The sequence below is a fragment of the Ovis canadensis genome, chromosome 17, assembly GCF_042477335.2.
Source record: "Ovis canadensis isolate MfBH-ARS-UI-01 breed Bighorn chromosome 17, ARS-UI_OviCan_v2, whole genome shotgun sequence".
NCBI classification, from domain to species: Eukaryota; Metazoa; Chordata; class Mammalia; order Artiodactyla; family Bovidae; genus Ovis; species Ovis canadensis.
In genome coordinates, this window is record NC_091261.1 from 72403127 (window position 1) to 72423053 (window position 19927).

The window sequence follows — 19927 nt, forward strand, 5'->3', positions numbered from 1 at the left end:
ACTCACTCTGACGTTTGAGAGAATTTTGGTATTCTGTTGACTCTACTGAAAAGTTTTGTCCTGGGGTTGCAAGTCGGGCCAGTTCAATCTGCTTTGGAATAATTCAGGTATAAATTCATTTAATGCTGACAAGTTCACACAATGAATTGAATCAGTTAATGAACCTTACTAGGGAGTATAATAATTTATTCATAATAGGGAGTGTAATAATTTATTTGGAGCTTCCGTGATCCTGAGTTTTCAATCTCATTTCTTTTTGGAGAATGAACAGTTTTACTGTTCACTGATAGTTCTCAGCATCTGTGGTGGTCTCCCCCATCCCACCACAGTCTTCCACCTAATGAGCCCTACAGTGAGAAAAACTGCTGCTGAAGTACAATAGATGGGACTAATGAATTGATTCAAAGAAAACACTCCCTGGGGTCCTTATGCTTGTGCTTTGTCAGATACATCCCCCAAATGTTGATATATCAGTTACCATTTGTTTGACTAGGAGTTATTAAAGATAATGCTTGCTGCTGTAAAATACCAGCTCTGGTTAGGACTACTTTTCTTCAATATAAACTATTTAACTTGTCATCACAGTTTTTTTTTAATAGAGGAAAAAAACCCACCTGTTTATATTACCTCAAATATTAATGACATTTCAAAATTGAATAAGTACATTTTACCTTATTATAGGGCATATATAATTTTTATACTGCTTTTTATTGTTGTATAGTTTTAATTATTTTTAATTTATTCCACAATACTCCATTATGATATGATTTAATTGAACACTTCTGAATTTTGAGATTGCTTCTACTTTTTCCACTGTGATAAGACTGCAGTGAAAATCTCTCTGTGTGTTTTTATTTCTGGAATGTTTCAGATAAATTCTTAGAAATGGGGTGCTTTCTGTTTCTTTCAGAGTTAGGAGATTATATATGTTTTAGCTACATCTTGACCCTTTTAGAGGATTACATCTCTAGTATTCTGAACAGCAAAGTAGATGGAAATTGAGATTTACATTTAGGAGAGTATAGTAGTTCATTCCCTAATCTTGATTTTTCTAATGATTTATTAGTCTAGTTAATTTCCTAATGTGTATATATAATATTTTCTGTTACCCAAAAAGCCTCTATATGCTTATTATTCCTACCATATTTTGCATCATGACTGGTAGGTATGTGTTCTGTGTTTTCCAAATGAAAAAAAGTTGGTTAAAATGATACAGTCCTCTCTAACTCTTCTGTCACTACTGGAGTCTTGTTCAAAGCTAGATATGGCTGGTAAAGAATATTTTGCTTCCTTTCTCTTAACTTTCCAGAATGATTGTTTTTTAGCTTCAAAACACATGTGTCATGTATGATGAAAAAATTACATTAAGGCTTTAAGTTAATATTTTGAGTGTCATTCCCTTAATACTTTGGTGACGTCAGCATTGTCACCAAAGTACAGTTAGTAAACCTGTCTTCTGATTAAAGGTGTCAAGGATCTTCCTTTTTCCTCAAATAGCCTTTTTCGTTTTTTAAAAAAAATTTAATTTTCTAATGATATTTTGGTCTTGATCAAGATCTTTACTAACAGTAGTGGTTTTATATGAGCATCAGAGACAAATTATTTAATATTCATAAGTACCAGAAAAGATCCTCCATAGCTGACTCACTAAAACCCAAAGGTATGATCTCTTTCTCTTTATAAAATGATTTTAGGGCATGACTTTCGAACTTTAGAATTCTTAAAAACAGCAGCATATCAGACAGTTCTTAGTTTTCATAAGAGGCCATTGAAATGGATAATGCTGAGTAACCTAATGGATTTCTGAAAGCATAGGGTACTTTAGATACTGCTAAATCAATAAACAACAGTCACTTAAGTGTGTATATTATGTATTATTTGGTTAATTATAACTCAGATCCTTTCAGAGTATTTGTCTTTCAAGTGGAATGCTAAAAATATAACTAAAGTGCTTTTAAAAAATAGAACCATCAGAAAAATGCAGTAGTATGTATTTTTTCAGATAATCTTAATATTTGAAGTTAACCTCAGATTCTGCCATATACATCATTTTATGAACCATGAAGGAACAAATTTCAGAAGCACTTAGTAGTAAAAGTAAATAGTTGAGTTTAATGTTACTTTCGGAGACGGCAACAGCAGCCCACTCCAGTACTCTTGCCTGGAAAATCCCATGGACGGAGGAGCCTGGTGGGCTATAGTCCATGGAGTCGCTAAGAGTCGGACACGACTGAGTGACTTCACTTTCACTTTTATGCATTGGAGGAGGAAATGGCAACCCACTCCAGTGTTCTTGTGTGGAGAATCCCAGGGACGGGGGAGCCTGCTGGGTTGCCATTTGTGAGGTCTCACAGAGTCGGACACAACTGAAGCGACTTAGCAGCAGCAGCAGCAGCAATGTTACTTTAGAAAAGGCAGAGGAACCAGAGATCAAATTGGCAGCATCCATTGGATCATAGATAAAGCAAGAGAATTCTAGAAAAACATCTATTTCCATTTCATTGAATATGCTAAAAAGCCTTTGACTGTGTGGATCACAACGAACTATGGAAAATTCTTAAAGAGATGGGAATACCAGACCACCTTATTGAAAGTTGCTTGGTTGTGTCCAACTCTTTGCAACCCCATGGACTTCTCCAGGCCAGAATACTGGAGTGGGTAGCCTTTCCCTTCTCTAGGGGATCTTCCCAACCCATGGATCAAACCCAGATCTCCCGCATTGCAGGTGATTCTTTACCAGCTGAGCCACAAGGGAAGCCCGAGAATACTGGAGTGGGTAGCCTATCCCTTCTCCAGCAGGAATTGAACTGGGGTCTCCTGCATTGCAGGCAGATTCTTTACCAACTGAGCTATCAAGGAAGCCCCGAATTGCCTCCTGAGAAATCTGTATGCAGGCCAAGAAGCAACAGGTAAAACTATATATGGAACAATGGACTGGTTCCAAATTAGGAAGGGAGTACATCAAGGCTGTATATTGTCACCTTGCTTATTTAAGTTACATTCAGAGTACATCATGTGAAATGCCAGGCTAGATGAAGCACAAACTGGAATCAAGATTGCATGGGGAAATATCAATATCAGATATGCAGATGATACCACCCTTATGGCAGAAAGCAAAGAGGAACTAAAGAGCCTCTTGAAAGTGAAAGAGGTGAGTGAAAAAGCTGACCTAAAACTCAACATCCAAAAAACTGAGATCATGGCATCTGGTCCCATCACTTCATGGCAAACAGATCGGGAAACAATGGAAACAGTGACAGACTTTATTTTCTTGGAATCCAAAATCACTGCAGATGGTGACTCCAACCATGAAATTTAAAAGATGCTTCTTCCTTGGAAGGAAAGCTATGACCAACCTAGACAGCATATTAAAAAGCAGAGACATTACTTTGCTGACAAGGGCCTGTCTAGTCAAAGCTATAGTTTTTCCAGTAGTCATGTATGGATGTGAGAGTTGGACTGTAAAGAAAGCTAAATGCCAAAGAATGGATGCTTTTGAACTGTGTTTAGAGAAGACTCTTGAAAGTCCCTTGGACAGCAAGGAGATCAAATCAGTCAATCCTAAAGGAAAGCAGTCCTGAATATTCACTGGAAGGACTGATGCTGAAGCTGAAGCTCCAATACTTTGGCCACCTGATGTGAAGAACTGACTCATTAGAAAAGATCCTGATGCCGGGAAAGATTGAAGGCAGGAGATGAAGGGGACCACAGAGGATGAGATGGTTGGATGGCATCACCGACTCGATGGACATGAGTTTGAGCAAGCTCTGGGAGTTGGTGATAGACAGGGAAGCCTGAAGGGCTGCAGTCCTTGGGTCGCAAAGAATCAGACACAACTGAGCGACTGAACTGAATGATACTGAATTGTTGTTTGATTCTTGTGTGCAATAAAAGCCTATATTGAATTTTTCAGGAGTTGCTTCATATAACATAAGTAGCTGCTCAGTGTATTGTGTATCAAAGGGTTGTACTGAGTAGAAATCACAAAATCAATATTGAAAGCTTTTTAAAAATGTAACAAAATTTGTTTAGATCTTCATAACTTGAGATGACCAAATTTAAAATTCTATGGTTTTTCACATTAAAAGTATCTTAATCTTTGTTGACCATGACGGTGGAAGCTGGTTACTGACTTTTTGAGGGGAGATCTTAAAAAAAAATAGGCAATCTAGCTTCCTTAGGTACGATTACTTCAGGGTAGATAGTCGCCTCTGAAATGTGATCCTTTCTATAGGAATTTGTAGTTATTTTATCTGCTACCATTTGTGAAAAATAATCAAAAGTGTAATTTGTGTTTGAATCTAGACAAAAGGGTGGGATGATTGAATTTGTATGACTTGATGGTGAAGGACATTATAATCATTATCTGTTTGATACTCTTTAGTAAAAACTAAATAGAAATGTCCCTAGTTCTTATTTTTAATAATATGGTTTGCAATATAGTTTTACTTAATGATACCTAGTTGAATACAACTATTGCCTGGTTAGAACTTTTTAAAATTTTATTTAAAAATTATCAAGTTGACATTTTTGGGGGGAAAGTACAGTTCTATGACTCAATACATATATTGATTCATGTAACCATTTAACACATGTATTGATTCATGCAACCACTTAGCACATGTAAGATTCATGTAACCACCAGTGCTGTCCAAGATATAGAACAATTTGTCTTCATGAACCTTCTTATACTGTCCCTAAATAGTCACACCCTGCGTGTATCCCAACCTCTGGCAACCATTGATCTGTTTTTTAAATCACTATACATTTTTTCCCCAGAAAGTAATAAATAGAATCATGCAGACGGAACCTTTTGAAACTGATTTCTCTCACTCACAAAATGCCATTGAGATTCACTGAGGTTGTGGGGATCAGTAGCTCATTTTTTTTTATTGCCAAGTTGTTGGTTGAAATGTTATGGCATTTGGATATTATTTCTGATCTGACACACTGGCACTGAAGTTTGAATTGGTTGCTTTTAACTGGGTTGACTAATTTTTTTAATCAGTTAAATGAGATACACATGTAGTTGATTTTCTGAATTAGAATGTCTTTTTAAACTGAACATTTTTTTAGTTTAGTGGCTTGCATGTATAGCTAAGCTAGTCAGTTACAGGATTTAAGGGCAAAATTTGAGGTTAAAAAAAAGGATTTTGCAGTTTATGAGTGAAATAGAATGACCTATGACCCTTTAAAATGCCAGTGCCAATGACTTGACAGAATTTTCTTTGGTTTTGTTCCAAGCCTGTTCCCACTCTGTCTTCCTGGTCTACTGAGAACCAGACACTCTAGTGGCTGATAATCTATTTTAATATGCTTGCTTCAGTAGTGCCTGCCTTTATTTGTTGGTTATACCAGTCTATTCACCTTAACTTAGTCAAACTTCTGTGTATAAACTCTTTGCATCATAAATTTAGTTTGATTCTTTATCTTAGTATCTATTTCTTAGTTGATTGAGGTTTTATTATTTCCCCAGCTGCTGAAAATCTCAAGGAGGTCTCCTGATAATTGTGTGTTTTGGGAAAGAAAATAGTGGTGGTTCTGCTATCAATGAGAACTGTGTAAATCTATTTACGATGCCACCAATTGAAATAATGGATTAGCAGTAGTAAGAGTGGAATGCTTCTCAAACGGAGAGAATAATATGCAATCATTTATTAGTAGGTATTTTAGATTTTGAAGGTGAAACTTGTTCTGTTTTCATTGACAATCTAATTGGTAATAGAAGTTAGAGACAGATTTATAAATTGATTGAGTAAATATTTATGCCTCAGCTTTCTAAGTTATTCAAATTAACTTTGGCTTCCATATTTAAACTATTTTCATGATTCAGGTTCTAACTTTTAATAGTAACATTAGCAGAAATGCCAAGAAAAGAAAATCTCCATCAGCAGCCTGGCTTTATAGCACACATTTTCATATTTGGTCACAGAAGATTTTTTGATGTGGACCATTTTTTTAACTTTCAACTTTAAAATTTTAACTTTAAACTTTAATTTTGTACTGGGGTATTGCCAGTTAACAATGTTGTGATAGTTTCAGGTGTACAGCAAAGGAACTCAGCTATATATATACAAGTATCCATTCTCCCACAAACTCCCCTTCCATCCAGGCTGCCATGATGTGGGCCATTTTTAGATACCAGCGGATAGATTTACTCTTATCATAGATGAGAGTGGTGGTGGAAGCAATACATACCAACTTCCTCTCTACTGGTTCTTTCCTTAGATTTTAACATTTGAGACCAAGAACCCAACGGAATTAGCAGAACGTCTACGCTCTGTTTGTGGGAATCAGAGCAACGCGTATGCCCGCCTGCTGGAATACCGCCTGAATGCCTTGCGAGGACTGTGGAATGCCCAGCGCCAGCTGGCCTTGGAAGAACAGCATGAAAGGGAGAGTTCAGGTGATGAAGAAACTTTGGCCTTGCTCAAACGCCAGGGCTTGTTGCAGCAACCCGAGCAAGCTCCCTTCACATCGAGGATGGGGCTCCTGCTGGTCTTCCCCCTTATTCAGTCCCAGAGTAGAACAGACCCCTCTCTCTGTAACATCACTGCTGAGGTGCTATTGAACTGCCTTCGCGACTGCCAGCCTTTGAGCCTGACCAAGGAGCCTGCTGACTGTCTCAATGGAATTGAAACTTTGCTGTGCTCCTGGCTAGAGGAGACTTCTGACACAGGCCGACATATCCCACTTAAGCAAAAAGAAAATGCTGCTGCTGCCCTCGTGGCTTTGGCATGTGCCAGGTAAGGAAAATCAAAGGTACTCCCCGGTGACCTTGTCATAGCTGCTGCCTGGGTTGGGTGAGTGAATGAGAGAGCAAGTGTATTTGATGGATGTCTTAACATTCTGAAGTTCTTTGTTTTCAGTATTGAATTTCACAGCCTTGACAGTGCCTAAGATGTTTTCATCAAAACTTGGCACCAGGAGTTGGAGCTGGAACCAAAGTTCAAGGTTTTGCTTTGTGTTATATCATGATAACAGCTTAATCAGTTTAAAATGGAGAATTAACACTTGCCATTATCTACTTACCCTTAGATGATTTGTGTTTTACATCAAGTGGTTAGTGGAAGATGTTATATCTGTATTTCTCCCAGAAGGACAGTGAAAAAAATGTGTAGAGCTTTTAAATTTTTTTGTGACACATGTCTGTAAGGAGTGTGTCAGCGAGTGAAGGGGTTATTACTCACCTGGACTCGGTCACACAGATATGGTCACAAATTATATTTCTGGACCTTGATGCTTGGCTCCATCAATCTGATTGAAAGATCTCTCTGTGTATGTGTGTGTGTGTGTGTGTGTGTGTGTGTGTGCTTGCATAGGATTTAATAGTGTACTGTACTTCGCATGTAAGTTGATGTTATTGATAACCGTCAATAAGAAATATTCTTGGAAAAAAAAAAAAAGAAATATTCTTGGAGTTACTTTTCCAGGAGAGGATTTCTTACATTCTCCTGCTCAGTAAACTGTATGATCCCTCTAACATATTTGTGAAGAAAAGGTTCACTGCCTTTGCTTTCTTCTAACCTAATTGTCTAGGGACCATTAGGACCATGGTCTGACAGGTTAATGCTGCTAATCTGTCCCTCTCCTTTCAAAATTTTTTCTTTGATTGAGTTCTTCCTTTTGTTAGCAAAGCAAATGTGGATAACTTCTTGGAGGATTACGAAGTCCTTAGACTCCTTCCTCCATTTTTATGGCTTCAAAGTTGACCTTCAAATGGTTCAATCTCAAGCGATTTTTAAGGCAAAATGGCACCAACATTTATTGTCAGTTTCTTTGCCCTGAGCAAACTGTCATAGCTTACTTTTAGATGCTGAAAGACTGTAGTTGATTATGGAAATCCTGACATGAGCTTAATTCTGGAGACATTACTGGGTGGTACCAAAATAAGTTTCCCTGTAAAGGCTTTATATTGGATTGATTTATTAATTTTTGGATATGCAGAAGACAGTTTTGATCCCTAAATAGATTTGTTATTAATGCAAAAGTCCTACTTTGGGAAGTTTTTCTGTCTATCTTTAGACAGATTTAGGATGTTTGGAATAATTACCAGCTCTTTACTTTCAGATGTTTTAATAAACATGGGGTCATAAAACTCACTTTTTTATTGTGCCCTAATTTAGTCTGAACCAAAAGATGGTTGTTGAAATTGCTTCATGTACTTGAGATTCCAAAGTCCATCCTGAAGAAATGAGTGTTTTTATTTTCTTCTTCTTGGGTGTGTGTGTGTTGTTTTTATCTTAGTGCCTACATTCTGTTGCTAGTATTATCACCTTGTCTGGACTTTATTTACCTCAGAAGTCATATGCTTTTCAGGGTTGGATCATCTCTTTTAATGACGTGTTTAGGAGCATATTATTTAACTTTTGAGACTGATGCTCTTAAAGACAGAACAGTGTTTCCAAAAAGTTATTTTGAAGATATTCATTTCAATTAGCTAACATTTATTGAACACTTCTGATGTGCCAGGAACCTTGCTAGGTCTTAGAGAAATAGTGACTCATGGTGGGTGACTCACGATCTCTAATTTTACAGTTGAGTAGATTGCATTTTGTCAATCATTATTGCTCATTTACCACAGGCAAGGGGCTCTTCTAGGCAGTAGGAACATAGCAGTGAACAAAGTAAATGGTCCCTAAGATTGCAAAGTTTACGTGAGAGAAAGACAGACAACTGGCAATGAATGAATGTATAGGATAATTTCCAGAGAAAGAAGACAAATCAGGATATTTTGCTAATAGAGAATAGCTTAAGAGGAGGTGGAGGCCAGCATTAACTAGAGATGCCAGGGAAGACCTTACTGAAGAGATAACATTTGAGCTGAGGCCTAGACAGTTGACAAAGAGCCAGCCACACAAAAGAGGAAGTAACAGGGAATTCCAGGCAAGAGGAGCATCAAGCAGCACAAATCTGATCCTCCTCCTGTCCTTGGGGTAGCTGAGGGACAGCAAAGTGAGCAGGGGGCTGGAATGCAGTGGTAGAAGGGGAGGTGGGAGAGGAGGGTCCAGACCATGTTGGGGCTTAGGAGCCATGGACGGAGTCTAAATTTTACTCTAATGTCTGAATCTGGCAGCCAGTAATATCTTATAGTTGGCTTGCTGGTTTTAAATATTCCAGTGTGCCGTTGCCCATTAATTTTAACCTCGTTGTAACACAGGGAGGTATCCTTGTTGGACAGATGATGAAGTAAAAACCTATAGGAGTTTGGTAACAAGACTGAGATGGTGCCGCTGCTGAGTGCCAGAGCCTGGTTTCAGAGCCTAGGGGTCTTTTCTCCCAGCTTGTGCTTTTACACTCTCTCTGCTGCCTCCCTGCCGGTATGGTTCTTTGGTTTTGATTCTTTTGAACACCAGAGATATGGAAGGGGACAATTAAGAGGAGAACTCTAGGCCTCCTTGATCCTCCATTGGGTATTCCATTTCTTGTGAGGTTTAGGCACATGATACCTAGCAATTAAAGCCTTGGCTAAGAGAAATAAGGCAGCAGTCTGAAGTCAGCCCATCTGATACCCATGATCATTTAGTTCAGGAAATGTTCTTATGGTGATTTATACTTGGAATCTGGCCAGGTAAGTCTTGTGCATCTTAAAAGCACCTTCTTTTAGATCCTGCTGGCCGTATTACAGACTTCCCAGGGCCTCAAGCCTTTGGAACCAAAAGGAAATCGGGTCTTTGTGAGCTCTGCAAGCATTACAATCACATACTTCACAGCAGGGGAAAGCAGAAGGAATACCCTTCAGCACAAAATACTATTTGAATGTTTTTCTTTTTGGTCATATTTAATGTGATGGGAAATTGGTGAGATGTAAAATGGATGAACTTAACAAAGATATTAAAAAATTTAAGCCTGGAAATAGTGCTAGACTTTAAATATAATCTCTTCCAGTGAAATCGCTCCTCTAGACTAGAGATTGACTTGATGCAAGAGTATCCAGGCATAATCACCACCTGTGTTTTGTGCTTGAGCTTTCTGTTTTGAGCTTTCATGTTAGGGGGAGATAATTTACCTTTGCAAATACAAGAAGAACCAGCACGGTAAGAGGCAAGTATATCTGATATCTTGTACAGCACAGCTACTGATTGGCAGCATGTATGCATGCTCAGTTGCTCAGCAGACACAGACTTATTTTGGAAGCTTCCCAAGTGATTAATAACATTGACATCAACAACCTTATTATTTGACAGTTCAATTTAAATGATTTTCTGTTCCCTCTTTTTTTAGGGGATCATTGAAAACTTTTGTTCATACAGTCCATCTATTACAGAAACAGACTGATTTAGGGTCTCTGCCTGTAGCCGATGTGCTGTATAGGTAAGCTGTCACTTTGGATCCTCACCCTCTTACAAAAGTGAGCCTTGAGAATTAAAGCTTTTCCAATAAGTAAATTGGTAAACTTTTTTTTTTAATCAATTAATTACTCATGCTTTTAAGTAAGTGTGCTATTCTAATCATTGTAAGTAAGAATTTTGTTTTTTCCTTCTTAAAAAAGCATGTTGTTTTTCATTTTTTAATTTTAGTGGATTAAAAAAATGCAGTAGCTTGTCTTAAATTTTTATTGTAGATTTCAAGATGATAATATGTTAAGACATAAAGTGAAAAAGTGAAAGTTGTTCATAATTTCGCTCCTCAAAGATAACCACTCCAAATGTTGTATGTATTTCCTAGTTCATACCCCCTCTCTCTCCATCCCTTCCTTTCTCTCATACATGTATACATGTAAAATATATACATTTTTATACACAGCTGCAAATTTATTATAATATAAGCACTACTTCATAATTTTTTTTAATGTAAAAATATAAGTTTCATGAATGTCTTTTCAGATACATAGTATTGTGTAGAACTATTGTAGTTTTATGCTCTTTGAGATGGTAAATTGACTTTTATCTTCTTGCTGGAATGGATAGTGTCAGTGTCTATATGATTCTCTACCTCCTTCTTTTAGGCTGTTGCTTTTGGAAGGGGGGCCCGGATCCCCATCCTGTTTGCTTGGTGGCAAACATATAGTATCCTGGGGGTATGAAGACATGCTGCCTGCACCAGATAGCAACACTGGCTCCAGTTCTGAAAATAAAGGTAATGCAAGGGTTTGGGTCCTATGATTGAAATTAAGATATGAAAAGAGTGGTTTTAGATCATTGTGGCAAACGATTTAGATATAACTCTGTGTTCCTTTTAATTAAGAGCTCAAGCTTCCTATACAGTGCATTCATTGTCTGCTTTATCAGTAAAAGTATAAAAGCTGATACTGAGTGAGGTAAGAAAATTGATAGGTTTTACTATCGCAAGGGAAAAGGATCATCCGTACAGTCCTGCAAACGAGGCATGAGTTACTTAAATTGATTCCTGAGTATTTAAATTTGGGCATGGGAACCTTAAGTTGAATTTTTATATCCACGAGTAGAGTATCAGGTCTTGCTGCCTGATTCTGTTTCTTTGAGTAATTTATTGTATGTGTGTGTTGGTGAGCCCTCTTGTCCTAAAAACAACAACAACAACAAAAAGGTTGTTCAAAGGAGCATGAATTGTGAAGTATCTCCTTTAAACAAAGGAGATTAAAATGTTTTACACAGTTTCACAAGTATTACATATCTGATTTACTCTGTGATCTCAGCGAAAATGGCAGAAGGTCTCTGAAATGTCCTGCAGTTAACTGACTTGCCAGATGAATTAGGCCTCTTTCTTCATTTGGTGGATGTACTGACTAGTGTGCCATGGCACACACAACCCATGAGGCCAATACACTCTTTTAATAGTCTGTGCCCTGCTGCTTCCACTTCTGGAGTTGCAGCCTTGCAAGGAGTCTGCCTTGCTTCCAAACCTGTTTGTTATTGTAGTTGGTACTTGTGATTATATCATTAAATGTTGCATAACTGATAAAAGTAAGAATTTTTAAAAAAACCCTAGGAAATCATTTCCATTTAGAAATAGAATACTTTAGAACTATCTCTAAGAAATTGATGTTCTCTAAGAATTTAGGATGGGATTCAGAGTCTGTTCTCCCTACCCTTTCATTTCATTCTCTTGATGGGGGCAACTTTCTCAGATAACCGTATGGAAATGGGGTGCAGTCTCAGCGATGGGCCACCCCCCATCTCTCGTCTGGTGCCTGTGCCTTTTCATGGTCCACTGTTTATTCTGGATAGTCATGCTAAAGTGATGAGAGGAGCAGGCAAGACTTTGAGATGTGAGTTACCACCTTCACTGACTCAGTTAGAGTCAACAGGAAAAGTGAAAACCTGCAGTGCCCAAGAAGTTCTTAAACATTATGGGCAGAAATAAACAAATTCATACAAAACCAAAACCCTTTTCTTCACTTTCTCCTTTAGTCCTTTTGGGCTTCTCAGGTGGTGCTAATGGTAAAGAACCCACTTGCCAATGCAAGAGACATAAGAGACATGGGTTTGATCCCTGGGTTGGGAAGATCCCCTGGAGGTGGGCATGGCAACTCTCCCCAGTATTCTTGCCTAGAGAATCTCACAGACATGTAATTTCTCACAGAGGATGATGATATCAAGCTGATCTATATGCCCTTCAGTCTCTTGTACCTTTGGTTTTGCTTCTGGCTAGAGGATGTTTTTCTTATAAAAATTTAAAATGTAATCTTATTTAACTTTTAATACTGGAAACATTCAACATACACAGAAGTTGAAAGAATTCTATAGTAAATTGTATAGTAAACACTCAGCTTCAGCAAGTGTCAGCTCTGGTCCATCTTATTTATTGTTCTGTCCCCTTCACTCCCACTCCCTGTCAGATCCATACTCATAAGGCCTTGACGTTAATCTCAATAGTGGTGAATAAGTGTCTATTTATAAGTTGTAAGTTAAAATGTTTAAGGAATGAAATTAGTGTTTTTAAAATGATGACCTACTTTAACTGTTTTTTGAAGAACCAGTAGGAACAAGTCTCAGTTGTCTTGGATTAGTAGACTGAATTTGTAAGATAATCACGTGTGGATGTGGATGTGCACGTGTGCTGAGTCGCTTCAGTCGTGTCTGACTCTTTGCGACCCCCTGGACTGTAGCCCACCAGGCTTCTCTGTCCGTGGGATTCTCCAGGCAGGAATACTGGAGTGGGTTGCCATGTCCTTCCTCTAGAGGATCTTCCCAACCACATGCTCAGTGCCAATTTGAGTGCTGTGACGCTGAATTTTCTCTAATATGTCAAGTAGTAAAGAAACTCCACTTAAACATAGTAAGTGGATTGATTTTGAAAATAAGCCCAATGTTTTATTTATATGTTCTTTTTTTAAAGGTAAATTCTCTAGGATGTTTTGGTAAACCATTTACTATCATTCAGAGAGAAACTTTGTTTTAGCTTGGGGAAGATATACCAAAAGGGAAATATAATTGCTGTTTTTAAATAGAAGCAATATTATATTTTTGTACTGTGTCATTCCAGAAATTTGGGTTTCCCAGTGGCCCAGCAGTAAAGAATCCATTCACAAAGCAGGAGACTTGGGTTCAATCCCTTGATCAGGAAAATCCCCTGGAGGAAGGTGTGGCAACCCACTCCAGTATTCTTAGAGGATCCCATGGACTGAAGAGCCTGGTGGGCTACAGTCTGTAGGATCGCAAAGAGTCAGACATGACCGAAGCAACTGAGCACAACACTCCAGAAATTTAACATTAGGATCTCTTGATGGAAAATCCACAAGGAGCAGATTCTAGTTCAAATTATCATTAGTCTATCAATATAATATCATTTGCCATTTAAGGGGCACTGGCTTTGTACCAGAGAACAGTGTGGTGTGTGCTTATATTGTCTCCTTCAACCGTCACAGTCACTCTTACTGTGCATGCTATCTGCATATCTCAGTATGCACTATACGGTGCACACTAAGGTACATACTATCTTCAGCTTAGAGCTGCAGAAACTGAAATTCAGAGAGGTCCAAAGTCAACTAATAAGTGTCCCAAACTCTTGAACCTTCTACCTTTTTTTATTATGCACTCCTTAGGGAAAGTATTGTATTCTTAGTCATTTCAGATTAGAGTTAGGAATGAATTTTTCCTATTCAGAAAGAAAAAAGAAAAATCTTTGGCAGACTGAACCAGATTCTCCTGATAATAACTATCTGACCTCTTTCCCTGATCTTGGTCCCTAACCCTATATGCATTTTGAAGTTTGATGTAGGGGTTCGAGCTGTCTTCCCTGGAAGTCACACTGAAGCACTTATTTTATTATTATTATTTTTAGCTATACTCCACAGCTTGTGGGGATCTTAGTTCTGAGACCAGGGATCAAACCTGGGGCCCTGGCCATGAGCACATTGAGTCTTAATCACGGGACCACCAGGGAGTTCTCAAGAAGCACTTATTTTAAAAGTGGGAAATTATCTTTCACTCAGCCTCCTAATGGTTTTTTCATTAGAAAAAGCACATTTATAATTTCATTAGAAAAAGCATGTATATAATTTACCTGTGAAAAAACAATTTCAGATGCTGACTTGGGACGCTGTCTCACGGCAGATGGTCTTTACCTGTATACTACTAACTCAGTTGGAAGAGGAGTAAGCAAATTGGGGTCTGGATTACATGGTACTCTCAGGTCAGTTGCATGGAACTTGCTGAATAATTTGGCTGGAACATTTTCCTCGTTACGTAAATCTGTGGTGAAGACCCCTGGGAGTGCGTGCTAACTCCCTGTAGACTGACTAGTGACTAAACAAATCTGAGTGACTTCATACGATTCTGGTTTTCTTTTATTGTCACTTTCTTTTCCTGGTTCTATTAATGCATTTCAGCTTTGTTTTTGACTCTATAAAAATTGAGTTTGGTAGCCCTAAGATCATTGTTTGTAGCTTCTAGCCAAAAATCCCTCCGTGATCAGAATTTCTATATTAGTGACTTCTCCATGTCAAAAAGTGGGTATATTTCTAGTTAAGTCTCTTTGTCCTTGGATTTGACATTGGATCAGCAGTGATTTTTTTTTTCAGTTGAGATATAAGATCTATGAATTGCTGCCAAAAGAAACCGCAGTTTGAGATCCTTATGTATATTTAATTAGATTGTTTCCCCAACCTTTTCTCCTCTCCAATTTGTTGTGGGAAATTAATATTTGCCATAGTTTGTCAGTCTCAAAGTTAATATTGTTATTCTCCTTCAGATGTTTTATATACTTAGTCATTGAAAAGAAATGAGGAGGAAAATATAGTTTTGTCTGTGGTAGCTCATTGTCGGGTGTCAGACCTGACCTGCTGACTTAGCCTGTGTGCCTTTTTCCCCCGCAGAGGTTTTGTGTACTGCCGGAACGAGGAGCTGGAACCAGGATGGCTTGCTTTTGGCAGTGGCAGTCTTCTCCACCGGCCTGTATCTTTTGACAATAAACCTCACTCCCTTTTCCAGGTCATTGACCAGAATACCCTTCAGGTAAACAGAACACCAAGGCTTTGTGTTTTATATTTTGGAGATGGTAAGCAAAGTTCATGACATGATCAGAAGCAATAACACAGTTGATACCTTGGGTTCGTTTGGGTTTTTCCGTAAGACGTTACAGCAGTTTCCTGCCGGAGTGACGTCCTTTTAACTGTCATTGTTTTGGGCATTCTGTTCTTTCTCTAGTGTCTTAACTTTTCCTACATGATCTGAGTGAATGTGCTCTGTTAGAGTTTCTAAGGCCAAAGACAAACTTTTTTTTAGTTACTTTTTATTGAACTATAGTTGCTTTACAACAGTTTTGTTAGTTTTCTGTTGTACAGCAAAATGAATCAGCTATATGTGTACATGTACCTCCTCTCTTTTGGATTTCCTTCCCATTTAGGTTACTACACAGAGCGCTGAGTAGAGTTCCCTATGCTATATAGTATGTCTTCATTAGTTATCTATTTTATATATAGTAACAATAGTGTATATACATCAATTGCAGTCTCCCAAATCATCCCAGAACAAACTTTTGATTTAAAAAAATTCTAGAGTCAAAGATGGTATAAATACCAGCTTTTTTTTTTTTTCCCAACTAGATCTGTTTTGAAAAGACAGTATTTCCCTTATTCAGTTTGTTCTAAACAGCCTTTCTGTGGGAACGGGAGCTTTGAAGTGAGTTTAGATAAAATCATCATGTGCCCAGGATCGAACTTAACCATGGTGCTCTCGTAGCACTCTGTGATGTCACTTGCCACATTATATTGAGATCACCTGCTCTCGTGTGGAACTACTCGCCAAGACCACACGCACCTTTAGTTTTGGACACTGTCTTACTCATATTTGTGTCCCTAGAATGTAGCCACAGCACTTGATTGATGATAATGATAATAAGCTTGTCTCTCTGTGCCAGGCCCTGGTTTGGGCAATTGACATGTCCTACCTGGGAGGTATAACTACGGCAGTTTCATCTTACAGTTAAGGCACCTGAGGCTAGGCACATTGTAAGCGTCCAGTAAGTGTTTGTCCTTCAGTGGAAGAGTGCACTTAGAGAGATTAAGTATCATGGCACACAGTAATGGCAGCAAGAGGACTTGAACCCATCCACTCTAGAGTCTGAGTTCTTTATGCTACAGCTGTCTGCCTTTCAACCAAATTCGAACACAACAGTTATAGTTGCCATCTGTGGAGTGAGTGCCCTAAGAGTAGTCATAGCCAGGGCTTAAGTGAGATGTTACACCTTTTCTTGTCTGCCTCTCAGCTGTGTTTTTCCTGGAGTTGTCACCATTGCGTCTCCAGATCAGATTGGAGGTAATCAGAAATTGTGAAAGTGAATTGAAAAAGTGAATAAATAGAGGCCATATTAACTCCATTTCCTATCAGTAATTCATATAGATGAGAACACTGCCTGTATTTATTTGCAATGGAGTTATAAGCTAGGGAATTAAACAGATGTTAAATCTTAGAATGTGATTTACACTTGAAGTAATGTTAGTATCCTGTGTTGTCGTAAAAACTCTGTTGTCCAAGAAAGCAGTGTTCTCACTAACTAGATATCTGCATTGGAACAATTTTGGGGTGGCTTAGGCCATTCAGTGACTTCCCTGGTGGCTCAGACGGTAAAGCGTCTGCCTATAATGCGGGAGACCCGGGTTCAATCCCTGGATCAGGAAGATCCCATGGAGAAGGAAATGGCAACCCACTCCAGTATTCTTGCCTGGAAAATTCCATGGACGGAGGAGCCTGGTTGGCTACCGTCCATGGGGTCACAAAAAGTTGGACACGACTGAGTGACTTCACTTAGGCCATCAGTGGCTGTTAACTTTATAGACTTTATTGGCATTACATATTTCAAAGTGTAGTTACAGCAACTCCATGACTTTTAAACTTTTGAGGTAGACAAAACAAGTCTGGAAAAAAGTTCATAACATGAGTTCAGGAGTCAAAAGTAACCTGAGGAAAACTAGTGATGCACCCAAAGAAATGGAGTAACTGAAGGTCATTCTTAATGTTCCCTGAAGGCACCTGACCATCTCTAATTATTTTTATTTGGGAATTTTCAGTTCTGCTCCTATTCTTGGATTTAAAAAAAAAAAAAAAAGCATGTTTCTTGATTCTTATTTTCTATTATTTTAAGTGCTTTTCTCTGGCAATAAAAATTAGTATAAGAACTTATTCATTATACTGAAACCAAAGGATGTTTGCTATTAGAAACACATGCCTTCATGTCTAATGTATAGAATGGCTGTTTGTCTCTTTCTTCCTGGTAAATTTCAATAACGTCTCGTGTTCTACGTTAGGAGCTTATGTGTGCCTTCTTTTTTTGAGGCCTTTCTCCTCTTTCTTCTTTGCTTTCCCTCTTGTTTTCTTCTTGCCTTCTCTTTTTGCTTCCTTCCATAATTATTAATTTTTGAGTTAGACTCTAAATTAGGTGCTGGGAGTATAAAGATGAATAACATATGGTTCCTGTCCTTTACATATAATGAAGTCTTAAATTTATTTACTAAGGAAATTTCAGAAAGTACTATTTCTCTAAGACTTTTAAAAAATAAATATTTGATAAAACACACATGCAAAGCAGAAATAAAGTGTTTAGCAAATACTTTTTTTTCCTATTAAAATGTAATTTGAATTAATCTCAAGGATCTTTTAATATGTTGCATGGCTTGTTGTATGAAGTTTTATATATTTGTCATGTGATTTTCATATATTATTCTTAGAGATAAATGTCAGTTTTATTTTGACCAGGAAGCCTACCGAATTCTCTTCTTGGATTTAATGGCATTAATGATGAATTGATAGGAACAGAATTTACATGTCACACGAATGAAATTTTCCTCCCTTTCTTGTCCAGGTGTGCCAGGTGGTGCCAATGCCAGCCAATCACCTCCCTGTTGGCAGCACTATGAGCACTGTGCACCTTTCTTCAGACGGCACTTACTTCTATTGGATCTGGTCTCCTGCCAGCCTGAATGAGAAAACACCTAAGGGACATTCTGTTTTCATGGACACTTTTGAACTTGTGGTGAGTTTCACTTTCTCATCCCATGTCTTTGCAGAGACATTTTCACTTGCTTTCTTTTTATGTTGATGTACAAGGGACCTAAGAAACTGGAGTACTTGTGCAGTATATTCACTCTTGCCTCAAAATTGGTTTTTCTCTTGGATGTGTTTTGAAGGCTTCTTTATTTGGAGTTGTATGACACAAGTAAAGCAGGCTTTTTGAAGGTTAATCTAGCAACAGAATGGAGACAACAATAGTTAATATGTAGACAGTGGGGTTTTTAAGGAGAAATGCTCATGAGCTTGCTGGAAATTTGGAACTAGATTACAGTAGCAAGATTGTGTCTACACATGGATATTGGGCGTCTCCGAGAGAGATGATGATTGAAATTGTGAAAGGCAATCATTCATTCATTCATTAGATATTGGCAAGGTATCTCCTGAGAGCCAGGCACAGTGGTGTTCAGGTGGTGGGAATACAGTGATGGGCAAGGGGGTAGGATCCCTGCTCAAATGGAGCTTGTATCTTGACTAGTGGGTGGGTTGAGTGGCAGTGGGAGAGAGATAAAACTTCACCCATAATTGAGTGAACAAATAAATGGACAGCGTAATTTGAGGTAGTGAAGGAAATGTAGTAGCTAACCAGATGAGGGAGTTGGGGGGAAGGGAGGGGAAAACATTCTAGGAAAAGGAGACCACAAGTGCAAAAGCTCTGTGGTGGGAGCAGGCATGTGTGTTGTAGGAAATGACAGTGAGCCAGAGTAGATGAGTGCAGAGAGCAGAGCTTGAGGCGAGCAGAGACGGGGAACTATGAGAGTCCAGATCTGCACTGTCCAGTGCAATAGCCAGTAGCCACATGAAGCTGTGGTTTAATTTAATCAGAAGTTTAAATTGATCAGAAATAAATACAGTTAAAACTTTAGTTGCTCAGTCACATTAGCCACGGTTCAAGTGCTCAGTAGCCACATGTGGCTGACTAGTGGCTACCATATTGAATGTCAAAGATAACATTTCCATCATTAAAGAAAGTTCTCTTGGACAGCACTGAGACGTCAAGATAGTATTTGTAGAGACTTGTAAAAGAAAAAATTGCTCCAAGCCAGGTTCAACAAAACCTTTTTTCATGATGTAATTTAACAGCCTCCTTCTGGGAAGAATTTTAGCCTTCTTGGGAAGGGAGAAAAGACACTGAAGTAATTTCTAATAAACTTTAATGAGGTTATAACTTGCTCTGGAAAATCAGTCATCCATCCTGCCAGCTAACTATCAGTTTAGTAACCTTTCAGTATACATTGTTCTTTTTCTATTATCTAGTTTCACAGTATTCTCCAAAAATGATCTTTTCTTATAAAATGTCTTAGCCAGAGTGAGCCTTCAAATTGATCTGCTAGAGGTTGTACAACTAGGAATGTCTTTTTTAAAAAAGAAAAAAGAAAATTGTTTTCAAACAAACTTAACCAGCTGGTTAAAGGATTTAGATCTTTTTTCTGGACAGAGGAGCCTGACTGGCTATAGCCATGGGGTCTCAAGAGTCGGACTTGACTTAGCAAATAAAC

At 38.2% G+C, this 19927-nt stretch overlaps 1 protein-coding gene across 6 annotated transcripts in view; it reads left to right on the forward strand.

Annotated features, from left to right (window-relative positions):
- HECTD4 (HECT domain E3 ubiquitin protein ligase 4) overlaps nt 1-19927 on the forward strand; it is a 165877-nt gene that overhangs the window by 43993 nt on the left and 101957 nt on the right. For all 6 annotated transcript variants that reach the window (XR_011249996.1, XM_069558125.1, XM_069558126.1 and 3 more), the window contains exons 2-7: nt 6229-6746; nt 10225-10314; nt 10949-11079; nt 14448-14556; nt 15239-15377; nt 18223-18393. Coding sequence is in view for 5 of the 6 variants with exons in the window: in XM_069558125.1 (XP_069414226.1) it covers nt 6229-6746; nt 10225-10314; nt 10949-11079; nt 14448-14556; nt 15239-15377; nt 18223-18393 (1158 nt within the window). In the remaining variant the exon portion in view is untranslated. The remainder of the gene's footprint in view (nt 1-6228; nt 6747-10224; nt 10315-10948; nt 11080-14447; nt 14557-15238; nt 15378-18222; nt 18394-19927) is intronic.